This window comes from Dama dama, chromosome 10 (assembly GCF_033118175.1).
Source record: "Dama dama isolate Ldn47 chromosome 10, ASM3311817v1, whole genome shotgun sequence".
Classification (NCBI taxonomy): domain Eukaryota; kingdom Metazoa; phylum Chordata; class Mammalia; order Artiodactyla; family Cervidae; genus Dama; species Dama dama.
In genome coordinates, this window is record NC_083690.1 from 21,280,283 (window position 1) to 21,296,024 (window position 15,742).

The 15,742-nt window shown below is 41.9% G+C and overlaps 1 protein-coding gene across 1 annotated transcript in view; it reads left to right on the forward strand.

Moving 5' to 3' along the window:
* OTOA (otoancorin) overlaps nucleotides 1-15,742 on the forward strand; it is a 56,434-nt gene that overhangs the window by 28,091 nt on the left and 12,601 nt on the right. The window contains exons 14-17 of the mRNA XM_061153983.1: nucleotides 226-319; nucleotides 6,247-6,376; nucleotides 11,380-11,567; nucleotides 13,390-13,545. Of these exons, the coding sequence (XP_061009966.1) occupies nucleotides 226-319; nucleotides 6,247-6,376; nucleotides 11,380-11,567; nucleotides 13,390-13,545 (568 nt within the window). The remainder of the gene's footprint in view (nucleotides 1-225; nucleotides 320-6,246; nucleotides 6,377-11,379; nucleotides 11,568-13,389; nucleotides 13,546-15,742) is intronic.

A 15,742-nucleotide genomic window follows, 5' to 3' on the forward strand; every position in this document is an offset into this window, starting at 1 on the left:
GATACCAGAAGAAAGAGAGCTTCTCTCATAGTTCCATCAAAATTCCCCAGGATGATTCTGATTGGTCAGCCTGCATTACATGTCTGTTTTCTTGGTTAGGGATGTGGACCACATGATTGACAGCTTCTCCAGGTATATAGGTAATCTTTTCCTAAAAGAAAAAGATGCTGGGGCGACAAGGGCAACAGCACGATCTTTCCATTGACTGCTTATTCTCTCTCCTAGACTCCCCCAGAACTGGACAGCCGAGACAGTGAAGGATTTGGGATCCTTTCTAGTGCTTTTCTCAGGAGATGAATTAAGCTCTGTTGCCACAAAGGTACCTCAATGTTCTATCTTAGAGAAGGCTGAAGGAGTTTGAAGAAGAGAAAAGTGTGGTTAGTTATATTCCCTTGGGTTTGTTGTCAGTTTGTCTTTCTGGAAACTTCCTCTCTGCCTCAAATAGCTCAGGTGTTTCCAGCTCCACTTCAGGATGCCCACAGTTCAGGGAAAGGCCACGAGGCAGCATCTAAAGGAACTCTGAGCCTTTCACGTGGCTTCTAGGCAGATGTGCGTGACCTGGGAGCTGTCATTGGCCGCCACTCTGCTATCCGTGTGCCTCCCACATGCATGCCCATTGGAGGGCTCACACCCACCAGCACCGTATGTACACAACATGTGTGTCCAGTGTGTGCGGTCACATGGGCAAACATATCTGATCCAAAACCAAATCTTAACTGAGCATTGCCTTTGGGTGTAACACTCTCCTTGGAGCAACTCCCCAAGAGTTCCACAAGGCCAAGAGGTGTGCCAAATGGTCATGTACTAGTCATCTCCTGCTGTGTAACAAAGCTGCACAATCTCACTGGCATGCAACAGAAAACATTTATTTTTTACTGCCTGCTCTGTGGGTCTGGGACTATGAGTTTGCCCTGGGGAATAGGCTACCTGGAGCCTGGTTTTCTTGCTGTGGAAATCTGAAACTCTACAAAAGGGAGGGCAAAGTGCAGTTCTCTTTAAAGCCTAGGCTGGGAAACTACTAACCATCATTTTTCACTAGCCAAAGTAAGTTATATGACCAAGCCTATCTTAGTGGGGCAGGAAATTTCCTCCATGCAGGTGGAGGGTGGAGTAGGAGGGGATGTGCTGAACAAGAGTCAGATAGACTGCAAAGCACCTCCACACACTTTCATTCTCTGTACTCACACACGTAAGAGGTATGTTGTTACACTTGCTCAGGGTACCTGAATACCTGGCATGTCACCCAGATTCACACATAAACAGCAACATTCCGGTGTCCAGTCATGGTAAAATCTTCTCTTGGGGTGTCCAAACCTAGAGTCATAAGCAGCAGATACATATGTCTTATAGGCTTATCTATCTCTTTAAAAAATCAATTTTTAAAATTGAAAAAGTTTTATATCAGTATAGTTAAAATTTCAGAAACACAATGTATGATTAAAAAAAAACAGTTGCAAAAGATACATACAGTAGGACACTAAGTAAATAAATACTAGTTAGATTAATTTTAAGCACATTCAAAACAATTCCATATGTAACAGAAGTTTAAAAGTGCGTGAGAATGGTTAATTATCAAATATTGAATTTGCAGTGAGAGTTACTTCTGGGGAAGGAGGGAGGCCTAGGATGAGCTATCGGTTATATTTGTGATGTTTCACTTTTTAATCTGGGTTGTGGGCATGTCGATGTTTTGTTGTATTATTCTTTCTTGTTTTTTTTCTGTCACTCAGTCATGTCTGACTCTTTGTGACCCCATGAACTACAGCATGCCAGGCTTCCCTGTCTTTTACTGTCTCCTGGAGTTTACTCAAAATCATGCCCATTGAGTCGATGATGCCATCCAACCATCTCATCCTCTATCATCCCCTTCTCCTCCTGCCTTCAATCTTTCCCAGCATCAGGGTCTTTTCCAGTGAGTTGGCTCTTCATATCAGATGACCAAAGTACTGGGGCTTCAGCTTCAGCACCAGTCCTTCCAATGAATATTCAGGGTTGATTTCCTTTAGGATTGAGTGGTTGGATCTCCTTGTTGTCCAAGGGACTCTTGAGCCTTTTCCAACACCACAATTCAAAAGCATCAATTTTTTGGTGCTTGGCCTTCTTAATGGTCCAACTCTCACATCCATACATGACTACTGGAAAAACCATAGCTTTGACTAGACGGACCTCTGTCGGCAAAGTAATGTCTCTGCTTTTTAATATGCTGTCGAGGTTTGTCTTTTCTTCCAAGCAGCAAGTGTCTTAATTTCATGGCTGCAGTCACTGTCTGCAGTGATTGTGAAACCCAAGAAAATAAAGTCTGTCACTGTTTCCATTTTTTCCCCCATCTATTTGCCATGAAGTGATGGGACTGGATGTCATGATCTTCGGTTTTTGAATGTTGAGTTTTAAGCCAGCTTTTTTCACTCCCCTCTTTCACCTTCATCACGAAGCTCTTTAGTTCCTCTTCGCTCTTTGCCATTAGGGTGGTATAATCTGCATATCTGAGGTTGTTGATATTTCTCCCAGCAGTCTTATTCTACTTTTAGTTTTAATGACTGAAATGTTAACAGAACAAGAAATACGTTTGGGTTAGAAAAATCCCAAATACATCAAAGGCTACAGGATGTGAAGTTTCTGGCTCTGTGTTTCTGGGTTCCCAGCCTCTCCCATCAATGGTAGTTGCTCTTCCTAGATTCTTCTGCATCCTTTATGAAAAATCCTCCTCCTCCCTTTAAAAATACAAAATGGAAAATACTGTGCTGTGTAATCTCCTCTTAAAAGTTAACCGTTTATCTTAGAGCAGCCGCTCATGACCTTAGCTGCATATGGGAATCACCAGGGGACTAAAATGGACAGATACATGGCCCCACCCCAGACCAATGGTCTCAGAATCTCTAGGGTAGGGCCTGAGTGTCTGTGAATTTCCCAGTAAATTTCCCACATAAATTTATGTGTGACTCTGATTCTGAAAATTAGAATAGAAGGAGGAACTACATATAACCTGGGTGACTTTTGGGACACACGCAACTGCAGGGGAGAGTTTGATGAATTCTCTGGACTCTTGGACAGATTTACCAATAATATCCTGAGTCTTGAAAAAGTGTATCAGCTCTGGATAAGAAATGGCACCTTTCTTAGGGCAACTAGAAGCCCCCTCATTGCTAGTCTTCACCTCAAACTCAGAGATAACTCTTTTCTCCTCCTTTTATACATATATATTTCAATGAAAATTAAATAACAGTACAACCCCAAAAGAGACAGGCATACATAATTTTTATAGATATTATCAGGTGGTAATGATGCACCATCTAATAGTCCCACAAAGAAATAAGTATGCATAATTCCTACATCTTGGCTAGCATTAGGTATTGTCACTTTATTTTATTTCTTACAATCTGATGGGTGAAAGCAATATACTTGAACATGTATTGGATTAGCACTGAGGTTGGATATCATTTTATATGATTCTTTGTAGAGACTAGGTTAGTTGGGCAAAGAATTAAATTTATATGAGAAGCTGCTACAAGCATACCTCAGAGATATTGTGGGTTGGGTTACTGACGACCACAATAAAGTGAGTATTACAATAAATCAAGTCACGTGATTTTTTTCTTTTGGTTTCAAGTGCATACGAAAGTTATGTTTACACCATGCTATAGTCTATTAGTGTGCAATAGTATTATGCCTAAAAAAACAATGTAAATACATTAAATAAAAAATACTTTATTGCTAAAAATGCTAACTATCATCTAAGCCTTCAGTGAGTTGTTAATGTTTTGCAGATGGAGGCTTTTGTCTCGGTGTTGATGGCTGCTGAATGATCAGGGTGGTGGTTGCTGAAGACTGGGGTGACTGTTTTAATCTCTTAAAATAAGACAGCAACAAAGTTTGATGCGTCAATTGACTCTTCCTTTCACCAACGATTTCTCTGTAGCATTCAGTGCTGTTTGATAGGATTTTACCTACAGTAGAACTGCTTTCAAAATTGAAATTAATCCTCTCAAATCTTGCTGTTGCTTTATCAACTAAGTTATGATTCTTTAATATTCTCAATCCTTTGCTGTCATTTCAACAATCTTCATCCAGAGTAGATTCCATCTCAAGAAACCACTTTTTTGCTCATCCGTAAGAAGCAACTCCTTATCCATTAATGTTTCATCATGAGATTACAGCAATTCAGTCACATCTTTAGGCTTCACTTCCATTTCTAGTTCTCTTGCTATTTTCACCACATCTGCAGTTACTTCCTCCACTGATGTCTTGAATGCCTCAAAGTCATCCACAAGGGTTGGAATCAACTTTTTCCAAATCCCTGTTAGTATTGATGTTTTGACCACTTTGCTTGAATCGCAAGTGTTCTTAATGGCATCTAGAATAACCATCCTTTCCAGGAGGTGTTCAATTTATTTTGCCCAGATCCGTCAGAGAAATTATCTGTGGCAATCATAGTCTTAGGAAATGTATTTTTAAATAATAAGACTTTTAAAATAATAATAATAATTGAATTGAATAATAAAACATTTAAGTAATAAGCCAAAATTATTCCTTGATCTGTGGGCTACAGAATGGATGTTGTGTTAAGTATGAAAACAACATCAATCTCATTGCATATCTCCATCAAAACTCTTGAGTGCATTGTCAATGCACAGTAATATTTTGAAAGGAATCTCTTTTTCTGGGTAGTGGGTTTCAACAGTGGGCTTGAAATATTTAGTAAACCATAGTGCACTCAGATGTGCTGTCATCTAGGCTTTATTGTTCCATTTATAGAGCACAGACAGAGTATATTTAGCACAATGCTTAAGGACCCTAGGATTTTTGAAATGGTAAATGAGAACTGGTTTCAACTTAAAATCACCAGCTGAATTAGCCCGTAAAGAATCGGCTGGTCCTTTCAAGCTTTGAAGTCAGGCATTGACTTCTCTTCTCTAGCTATGTGCGTCCTAGGTGGTATCTTTTTCCAAGATAAGGCTGTTTAGTGTAGACATCTTTGTCAATTATCTTAGCTAGATCTTCTGGATAACTTAATGTGGCTTCTACATCAGCGCTTGCTGCTTCATCTTGAAATTTTATCTTATAGAGAAGACTTCTTTTCTTAAACCTCATGGACCAACTTCTGCTAGCTTCAGTCTTTCCCGCTGCAGCTTCCTCACCTCTCTCAGCCTCTCACCTCTTCACAGAATTGAAGGTTGGACTTTGCTCTGGATCAGGCTTTGGCTTAAAAGAATGTTCTGGTTGGTTTGATCTTCTATCCGGACCACTAAAGGGCTTTCCAGGTGGCGCTGGTGGTAAAGAACCCACCTCCCACTGCAGGAGACAAAAGAGAAGCAGGTTTGATCCCTGGGTCAGGAGGATTCCCTGAAGGATGGCATAGTGACCCACTCCAGCATTCTTGCCTGGAGAATCCCTGTGGACAGAGGAGTCTGGTGGACTATAGTTCATAGGGTTGCAAAGAGTCGGACACGACTGAAGTGACTTCATGTACACACCAGACCACTAAAACTTTCCACACCAGCAATAAGACTGTTGTGGTTTCTTATCATCTCTGTGTTCACTAAGTAGGACTTTTTATTTGCTTCAGGAACTTTTCATTTGCAGGCACGGTTTCACTTAACTGTTTGGTGCAAGAGGCCTAGCTTTCAGCTTGTCTCAGCTTTTGACATGCTCTCCTCACTAAGCTTAATCATTTCTAGGTTTTAAAGTGAGACTTATGACTCTTCCTTTCATTCCAACACTTAAAGGCCATCGTCAGGTTACTAACTGACCTGATTTCGATATTGTTGTGTCTCAGAGAATAGGGAGGTGTGAGGAGAGGGAGAGAGATGGGAACAGCTCCTCGGTAGAGCAGTCGGAACACTCACTACATTTATCAATCAAGGTCACTGTCTGATAAGGGTGTGGTTATAATAGTAACAGCAAGGGTCACGGATCACAGATCACCATAACAAATATAGTAATGATGAAAAAGTGTGAAATATTGTGAAAATTACCAAAATGTGACACAGAGTGAGCAAATACTGTTGGCAAAATGTTGCTGATTGATTTGGTCATCAGAATTACCACAAACCTTCAACGTATAAAAAAATGCAGTGCTGCAATGCAATAAAGTGAAGTGCAATGAAATGACGTATGCCTGTATAAACAAAAAACAAAACAATGGAGGCAATGCAGCGGTGTTCCACTTTAAACTCTGATTTAGGTCTCTGTTTAACGTGTTTTAATTATTACTCATTCCTCGTTGTTCATCTTTTCTGCCCCACATAGTTTCCTGACACCCTTCAACAAACAGCTTCCGAGATGGCCAGGACTTTGCCCCCTAAAGAATTCCTCCAGGCTGTCTTTGAATCTGTTCGGAACAGCAGTTTGGAGAACCCCAGCTCTGACCCCAGCCCTGGTGAGTGTTTCTGGGGTATCTGAGGCTGGGTCTGGCAGCAGTGTTTTGGCTTAGTTCCTGCCATCAAGTGGACTCCTTGTCCCAGGGACTGGATGCAGTGTTTGCAAAACAAGAAGAGTAGCAAAAATGCACGGGCAAAAATTACATCTTTGTAAAGTGATTTGAAATTGTATCTTGTGCTCCTCAGCCAGGCTAGTAGGTTTAATGGGTGAACATGTGCAACAAACATTTCAGAACGATTGATTTAAGGGCCAGAATGGCTGTGTGACTATGAATTGCTGTGCTGGGGCCTGGCTGACTGGATTTGAATCCTGGGGCTGCTACTTGTGGGCTGTGTGACTTTGGGTAAGTTCCTTAACCTCCCTGTGCCTCAGGTTTCATCCTCTGTAAAATGAGGATAATGAAAGTTCCTACCTCACTAGATTATTGTGAAGACTGGTGGATTTAAACCTATAAAAGTGCAAGTGAAAGTTGCTCAGTCGTGTCCGACTCTTTGCAAACCCATGGACTAAAAACTCCATGGAATTCTCCAGGCCAGAATACTGGAGTGGGTATCTGTTCCCTTCTCCAGGGGATCTTCCTGATCCAGGGATCGAACCCAGGTCTCCTGCATTGCAGGTGGATTCTTTACCAGCTGAGCTACCAGGGAAGCCCCTAAAACCTATAAACATGTCCACAACAGTGCCTGGCATGTAGGAAAAATGCTCAGTAAGTATTAGATATTAACAAGTATTATTGTATACCTATTAAGCGTAGACTTGTGCCCAGCAGGAGGAGACAAAGTTAACCAGACCCAAGAATAGTTGTAATAATGATAGTTGACAGTCCGTGCTTGCTTTGTTTCCTGCAACAACTAATTTTTGAGCACCGACTATGTGAACAATAGGCACAGGCAGAAAATCCCTGCCCTCATAGAGCTGAGCTTACTTTCAAATGTTGGCAGGTGTGGAGGGGGGGCGGTCACCAGACAACAAATTGCAGACATAAGTGAAATACGAAGTGTGTTGTGTGATAAGTATCAAGAAGGAAAATTTGTTTGTTTTCTATGTTTGTGTCTCTATTCTTGCTTGCAAATAGGTTCATCTGTACCATTTTTCTAGATCCCACATATGTGTGTTAATAGACAATATTTGTTTTTCTCTTTTTCACTTTATATGACAGTCTCTGGGTCCATCTGTGTCTCTGCAAATGGCTCAATTTCATTCCTTTTTAATGGCTAATATTCCACTGTATATATGTACCACATCTTCTTTATCCATTCCTCTGTTGATGGACATTTAGGTTGCTTCCAAGGGGAAAGAGGGGCTGGGATGAACTGGGAGATTGGGCTTTACATATATACACCACTATGTGTAAAATAGATAACGAGTAAGAACCTACTCTACAGCTCAGGGGGCTCTGACTGGTGCTCTGTGGTGACCTGACTGGAAAGGAAATCAAAAAAAGAGAAATACACACATATATATGTATATACACACACACACATACACACACACACACACACATATATGTGTATATACACACACACCTATACACACATATATATGTATATACACATACACACACACACATATATATGTATATACACACATATATATGTATATATGTGTATATATATATACACATACACATATACACACACATATATATGTACACACACACACATATACACACACACACATATATATATCCCAGGGACGGGGGAGCCTGGTTGGCTGGCGTCTGTGGGGTCGCACAGAGTCGGACAAGACTGAAGTGAATTAGCATAGCATAGCATATATGGGTATACACACACACACACATGTATACACACATATGTATATATACACATATATGTATACACACATATGTATACACACACCTATACACACATATATGTATATATACACACATATGTATATATAAACACACACACATATGTATATATACACACATGTACACAATATATATGTTTATACACACATATACACATATATATGTATATATAGACACACATCACATATACATATAGGTATATACACACACACATATATACAGACACACATATATGTATATATACACACACACACACTACACACATATATATGTATATATATACACAAATATACACACATATATTTGTATATATATACACACATGCACACATATACACATATATATGTATACACACATATACACATATATATATACACACATATATATGTATTTATATGTGACAGACTATTTTTGGGGGCTCTAAAATCACTGCAAATGGTGATTACAGTCGTGAAATTAAAAGACACTTGCTTCTTGGAAGAAAAGTTATGACCAACCTAGACAGCATATTAAAAAGCAGAGACATTACTTTGCCAACAAAGGTCCGTCTAGTCAAAGCTATGTTTTTTCCAGTAGTCATGTATGAATGTGAGAGTTGGACTATAAAGAAAGCTGAGTGAGTGCCGAAGAATTGATTCTTTTGAACTGTGGTGTTGGAGAAGACTCTTGAGAGTCCCTTGGACTGCAAGGAGATCCAACCAGTCCATCCTAAAGGAAATCAGTCCTGAATATTCATTGGAAGGATTCATGCTGAAGCTGAAACTCCAATACTTTGGCCACCTGATGCGAAGAGCTGACTTATTGCAAAAGACCCTGATGCTGGGAAAGATTGAAGGTGGGAGGAGAAGGGGACGACAGAGGATAAGATGGCTGGATGGCATCACCGACTCGATGGAATGAGTCTGAGTAAACTCCAGGAGTTGGTGATGGACTGGGAGGCCTGGTGTGCTGCAGTTCCTGGGGTTGCAGAGAGTCGGACACGACTGGGCGCCTGAACTGAACTGATACATGTGTATATATATATGTATACAGTGGATTCACTTAGCGGTACAGCAGAAATAACACAACAGTGTAAAGCAACTCTCCTCCAAGAAAATTTTTAAAAAGAAATTAAAGCAAGGACAGGAGTCAGAGTGTGGGGTGAGGGGTTGTAATTTGAAAGGAGATTGGTTAAGGAAGGTTTCTCTAAGGTGACATTTGAGGAAAGACTCAAGGGAGTTGGGAGTGGGGCCAGGGGACATGCGGAGTTAGCGTCTCTGGACAGAGGAGTGGACAGGACTGGGGGAGGAAGGAGAAATGAAGGGCGGCGTGGCTGGAGTGGAGCCTTGGCTCCCTGTGAAGGAGATCTTAAGGTGAGGGTTTCACGGGGCAGCAAGCACGGCAGCGTCACAGTTGGACTGATGCTCACCTCGGGTCCTCACCTCTGTCCTGTGGGGTGGGTGGTATGGTCCCTCCTACTCTTGACAAAGGAAATGAAGTTTCAAGAGACTCAGATTCGGCTGAAGTCTCAGAGCTAGTAAATGGCAGCTCTTGGAACGGAACCCAAAGCAAGTGAAGATCACCACTAGCCCCCACGGCCCTCACGGCCCAACAATCCAGTTGTTATAAACTCCTCCTCTGTGCCCATGGCTACGAGAAAGTAAGACTTTTCTCACCTGGGGAGGAGGCCATTACCTCCAGTGCTTAGTTGGCATTTTCTTTGGTTGGCTCTGGGTATTAATTGCTGCTGTGATCATAGTGACTAACGGATTAGCAGAACGACTACTTGGTTTCACTTTGGTAAATTTTGTGTGTGTGTGTTGATTCATTCAACAAATATTTGCTGAATACCTACTATGTGCCAGGCCCCTGGAAACACAGCAGCGATAAGACCAAATCCCTGCTGTCCTTTAAAAACCATTCTTTTTTCCTCAATTCTGTACTTTCACTGGATCCTGCTTTCATTGGAAAGTGGAGCCAAGGGGGTCTAGGAGAGACGGGTCTTTTATCATCTACAAGTGGGCAGTGATAAAGATGTCTGAGCACCAGACGTGTACCTTTGACCTGGTCCAGTTTTGCCTCTTGATTGATGTCCAGTGAATTTCCATTGAAGATGCAGTGAGAGGGGTGTGGCCACAGGGCTTGGGAAATGTCCCACCCTGGGTGGTGCTGGTGAGTCTGTCAGCATCAGGGGTTGTCAGCTACAAAGATGGGAAATCCAGGACTCCTCTTAAGACAAGAGGCCTGGTTTTCTCTTAGGTTGTGCACATCTGGGCCAGCTAAGACAGTATCTCATTTGTGTATTGGTGAGTAAATGGTTTGACTAGGTAAGGTTCAGCTTATTAAACGACCGACATGAATGGGTTTCTTCTGTTGCCAAGGAAAATGTAACAGACCCATTTCTCTTCTCTCCTGGGATGGGAAGGCCACAGCCTCCACCAAGACTTTTATGGAAGGCAGGTTATCTTCCGTTTCCACACTTAGGAGCACATCTTCCTCATAATTCTGGAAGCCCTAACTCTTAACTCTGGGTTGCAAACTCAAAGGCATGGGGCAGATACGACAGGTAGTGTAAATAATAAAAATGGCTAACATGTACTGAGTGCTTACTGTATACTTGGCTTTATATGTAATGATACGTTTAGTCTTCACAAAAATTCTGTGAGGTATTCAACATTTTAATCCTCATTTTATAGACTAGGAATATGAGGCACAGTGGGGTTAAATAGCTTTGGATTTGAATCTAAAGCCAGAACTGTTCACCGCAGTGAACGGCTCCTACTACTGCCCAGTCAGGATGATGCAAAGCTTCTACTGTGTGCATGTGGCTTTGTACAGAGTTAGTAAGGTACGGCAGAAGTTTAATTCAAACTGGTCCCTGGATGCCTGGGCTCAGCTTCTACCCTACACTGCTTCTCGTGGGTAAATCTGCTTGGAGAAGAATATTACTCACTTCAATAAAGAAGTAGACTCAGGGAATTCCCTGGAGGTCTAGTGGTCGGGACTTTGCGCTTTCATTGCAAGGGGCCCGGGTTCAATCCCTAGTTGGGGAATGAAGATCCCACAGGCCTCACAGCCAAAAATAAATAAATAAATAAATAAATAAAGTTACTGCAACCAGTGGTCATGGGGGCTGGGGGAGGAGAAAAGACTCACATTTCCTGAAATTCTCTTTCCGCTGTTCCTTCTCCATGTCACCCATTCCTCAGGTTGCCATGGCATCGTGGCTCCCTCTTTCGATGACATCGTCAAGCTGGCCGAAGCCAATGCCTGCTGGGCCCCCGAGGACCTGCTCTGCCTGGAGGAGGACACGTTTCTCAGGAGTGTGGAGCTGCTGGGGGCCATCAGGAGTTTCAGCCTGGCTCAGCTGAGGAAGCTGAAGGAGAAGGCAGTACAGGTGAAGCCCGCGTCAGGGAGGAAGCCCTCACAGAGGGAAACCCAGCCCAGGGTCCCAGCCCTGCTGTGCACAGACCCGTCTCGTGGAGTTTGCACTTGGGTCATTTTGTTGGAATCTCACTGTGTCCTCTCGAGCCAGAGCTATGATCTGTGAGCCTGAGAGAGTTCCAGCTCCTCCCTCTCAGGGCTCTGTCGAGGATGGAATGAAATGTCTTGGCATCTAAAGGATGCTCTGTAAATCAAATTTTGTGGATACCCTGGTGCCTCTGGCTGAGGTGGTTTCCAGGAATCATGCCTTTTCTTTCTCCACTTGGAGAACCCCACTGCTGCTTGCAGGAGGTTTTCTCAGAATCTGTGGCAAATTCACCTGAGAACAGAGCAGAAAGAAATAAAAAGAGAACTGGAAGTAATTTGCCATCTTTATAAAGATTCCCTTAAGTGGCTTGTTTCAGCTGTTAAGATCGTTGTGGGCGATGTAGTTATGGTTGTGGGGTTAAGACATTAAATTCCTTAAAATGATAACTCTGTTTTTCATATGAGTAATCCAAGTTTATTGTAGACAAGTCAGAAAATAATAAAGAAGAAAGTCAGTCAGTCTTTTACCTGGAGATAACTGGGTGGCTCATATGGAAAAGAATTTGCCTGCAATGCGGGAGACCTGGGTTCAATCCCTGGGTTGGGAAGATCCCCTGGAGAAGGGCATGGCAACCCACTCCAGTATTCTTGCCTGGAGAATTCCATGGAGCGAGGAGCCTGGCAGGCTCCAGTCCATGGGGGTGTAAAGAGTCGGACACGCCTGAGTGACTACTACTTTCACTTTCAAGCACTATTAATATTTTGGTATGTTCACCTGAAGCTTCCCAGACTTCTGTGTATGCATGTAAAATATATTTATATATTTCATACATGTATTTCATATATCTCACATATATATTTTACAAAAAATAGTATCATATTCACCAACTATTCAAGAGCTTCCTCTCCACACTAACAGTGTAAGTGCATATTATTACATATCAGAAATATAAATCTATATCAGCATTTTAAATAGCTACATAATATCCTACTTTATGGTTGATCTTTATTTATATAACTAGTTGGTAGATTTTTAGACTGTTTATTTTTTTAATGCCTCAATGTACATATTTATACATATTTCTTTGGGCACTTGTCTTATTATTTACTTAGGCTAAATTCTCAGAGATGGAATTTCTGAATCAGAGTATAAATATTTTAAAAGCTTTTGATGCATGTAGCCAAATTTCCCTCTAAAAAGCATGTACCAATTTACATTCTTAACATCAACAAATGAGGGCATCCTTTATCCCATATCTCTCCAATACCATAAGTGATCATTCTTTTTACTCTTTGTCAATTCGATCAGCCAACTTAGTATTCTTTGACTGTTGTTAACGTACATTTCTTTAATATGACTGAGACAACTTTTCTCATATGTTTATTTCTTCTTTTGTGAATTTCCTATTCATGTTTTTTGTCTGTTTTAAATATAGTCATCATTTTCTTATTGATTTATAAGAGAACTTTATATATTAAAGAAATTTACCCCATGTCAGTTTCAGATGCAGTCAGTAAAGGTGAAAGTGGAAGTCATTTAGTTGTGTCTGACTCTTTGTGACCCCATGGAATTCTCCAGGCCAGAATACTAGAGTGGGTAGCCTTTCCCTTCTCCAGGGGATCTTTCCCACTCAGGAATTGAACCAGGGTCTCCTGCATTGCAGGTGGATTCTTTACCAACTGAGCTATCAGGGAAACCACAATCAGAAGGGTCAGTCTAATCTGTTTTTTTTTTTTTCCACCTGAAGGTTTGGGACATGCCTTCTTACTGGAGAGAGTACCATATTGTTTCCCTAGGACGTATTGCTCTGGCTCTTAATGAGAGTGAGCTGGAGCAGCTGGATCTCAGCTCCATCGATACCGTGGCTTCCCTCAGCCAGCAGACAGAGTGGACCCCAGGGCAGGTAAGTAGACAAGCTGGATCTCTTAAATATTCTACTCCTGTCTTAATAGAGTGTATATTTTCCTTTACATCCTAGAGCATACTTACATTAGTCATTATAGAAGCTTTAAAAGTGTTTGCTGCTAGGGACTTCCCTCATGGTCCAGTGGTTAAGACTTCACTTTCAATGTATGAAATGTGGGTTCAATCCCTGGCCAGGGAGCTAGGATCCTGTATGCCTAACAGCAAAAAAAACAGAACAAAATGTGAAACAGAAACAATATTGTAACAAATTCAATAAAGACTTAAAAATAACTAAAAAAATAAAAGTCTTTGTGGCTAATTTCATCACCATTGTCATTTCTATTTATTTTTGGCTGCACTGGATCTTCACTGCTGCTCATGGGCTTTCTCTAGTCTCTGTGAGTGGGGGCTGCTCTTTCCCATGGCTTCTCTTGTTGTGGAACATGGGACCTAGGCTCTTGGACTTAAGTAGTTCAGGTGCACAGGCTTAGTTGCTCCTAGGCATATGGGGATCTTGCTAAACCAGGGATCAAACCCGTGTCCCCTGCATTGGCAGGTAGATTCTTAACCATTGGACAACCAGGGAAATTCATCATTGTCTTTCTGTTAGCTAATTTCCCCCCCTAATTATGGTCATATTTTCATATTTGTAAGTCTAAAAATTTTAATGGGCTAATGGGCATTGTGAATTTTACATCTTTGAGCACACAGTTTAGTTGCTCTGCTTTGAAGAGTACTAGGCTTTGTTCTGGCATACACTTCAATTACTTTTAGATCAGTTTGATGATTTTGAGGCTTCCCTTTGAGTATTATAAGGGTGAATCTAGAATGAGCTTTATTCAGTGGTTAATTTATCCCCATCACTGAGATGTGATTCTTCTGAGGACTCTATCTAATGCTCTGTGTATTTCTTTTTTTTTTTTTTTTGCTCTGTGTATTTCAAGATCTCTTCTCTAGGGCTGGTGGGAATGTGAACTCTTCCCAGCTCCATGTGAGCTCCGAGAATTGTTTGGCCTCCTGCTTTCTGATGCCTTTTTGATATTTATGTGGACTTCCACACCTTGTGTGTGATCAGTGCTCAGCCAGACTTGCTAAGACCTCTCTGTAGGCTTCTGGACCCCATCTCCTCTCTGTGCAGTTTCCTCCTCTCCAGTACTTCGCCTGACAAATTTTAGGATCTCTGGCCTCTCTGGACCTGGACCTCTGTATCCTCAACTCAGCCTGACCACTGGGCTTTTTTGGGTTCCCTTTCCTGCTCCACAGCCTGGAAACTGCCTCCGGGCAGACAGTAAGGGCAATTGTGGGGGTCACCTGACTTGTTTTCCTTCTTTCAGTATTATAAGCTTGTGCTTCCTGTTGTCCAGTGTCTAAATAGAGTCATATCATTTACTTTTTTCAGCTTATGGTGAGAGGGTGATTCCTGTGTCAGTGAATCCTTCATGGGCAAAAGAAGGACTTCTGCCCAGAATATGTTTCTGTTGGGTAGGAAGTTCATCCACTGTATTGCTGCAAAGTGGTATCTTAGCTGCGCTGTGTTAACTTGGTTCTCAGGCGGCCCTCCCATCAGCTGTCATTTTCAGCACCAGGCTTACGTATCATGTAATTAGCAACCCCAGAAAAGAGCACTTCTTTGTCATTAATTTTTGAAACAGCCCCAGCATTGCCTCCAATCATGCAATTGCCCGGTCCTAAACAATCTGGTCAGAAGTAGAATATGTGGGTTGGCCTGGCACACATTAGAGAGTAGAATCCATCTCATCAAGACCATTTGAACTGAGAACGGGGAACGTGTGTGTGATAGGCTATGTAATGACCCCCAGAGGTGTCCACTCCCTCATCGCTGGAACCCATGAATTTGTTCCCTTATGTGGCAAAAGGAACTTTGCTGATGTGATTAGGTTAAGAATCTTGCAGTGGGAGATTATCCTGGTGGGCCCAATGTAATCACAAGGGTCCTTAGTGATGGAGGTGGGGGCAGTGTGATACAGAGGGCAGTGTGACCGTTGGAGGCAGGGGGACACTGAGAGATTTGAAGGTGCGGCGCTGCTGGGTTTGAAGATCGAAGATGGGGCTCTGAGTCAAGGACTTCAGGCAGCCTCCAGAAGCTAAAACAGACAAAGAAATGAATGCTTTCTAGAGTCTCAAAAGGAACACATCCTGATGCCCCATTTTAGGACTTAAGATCCCCAGAACTA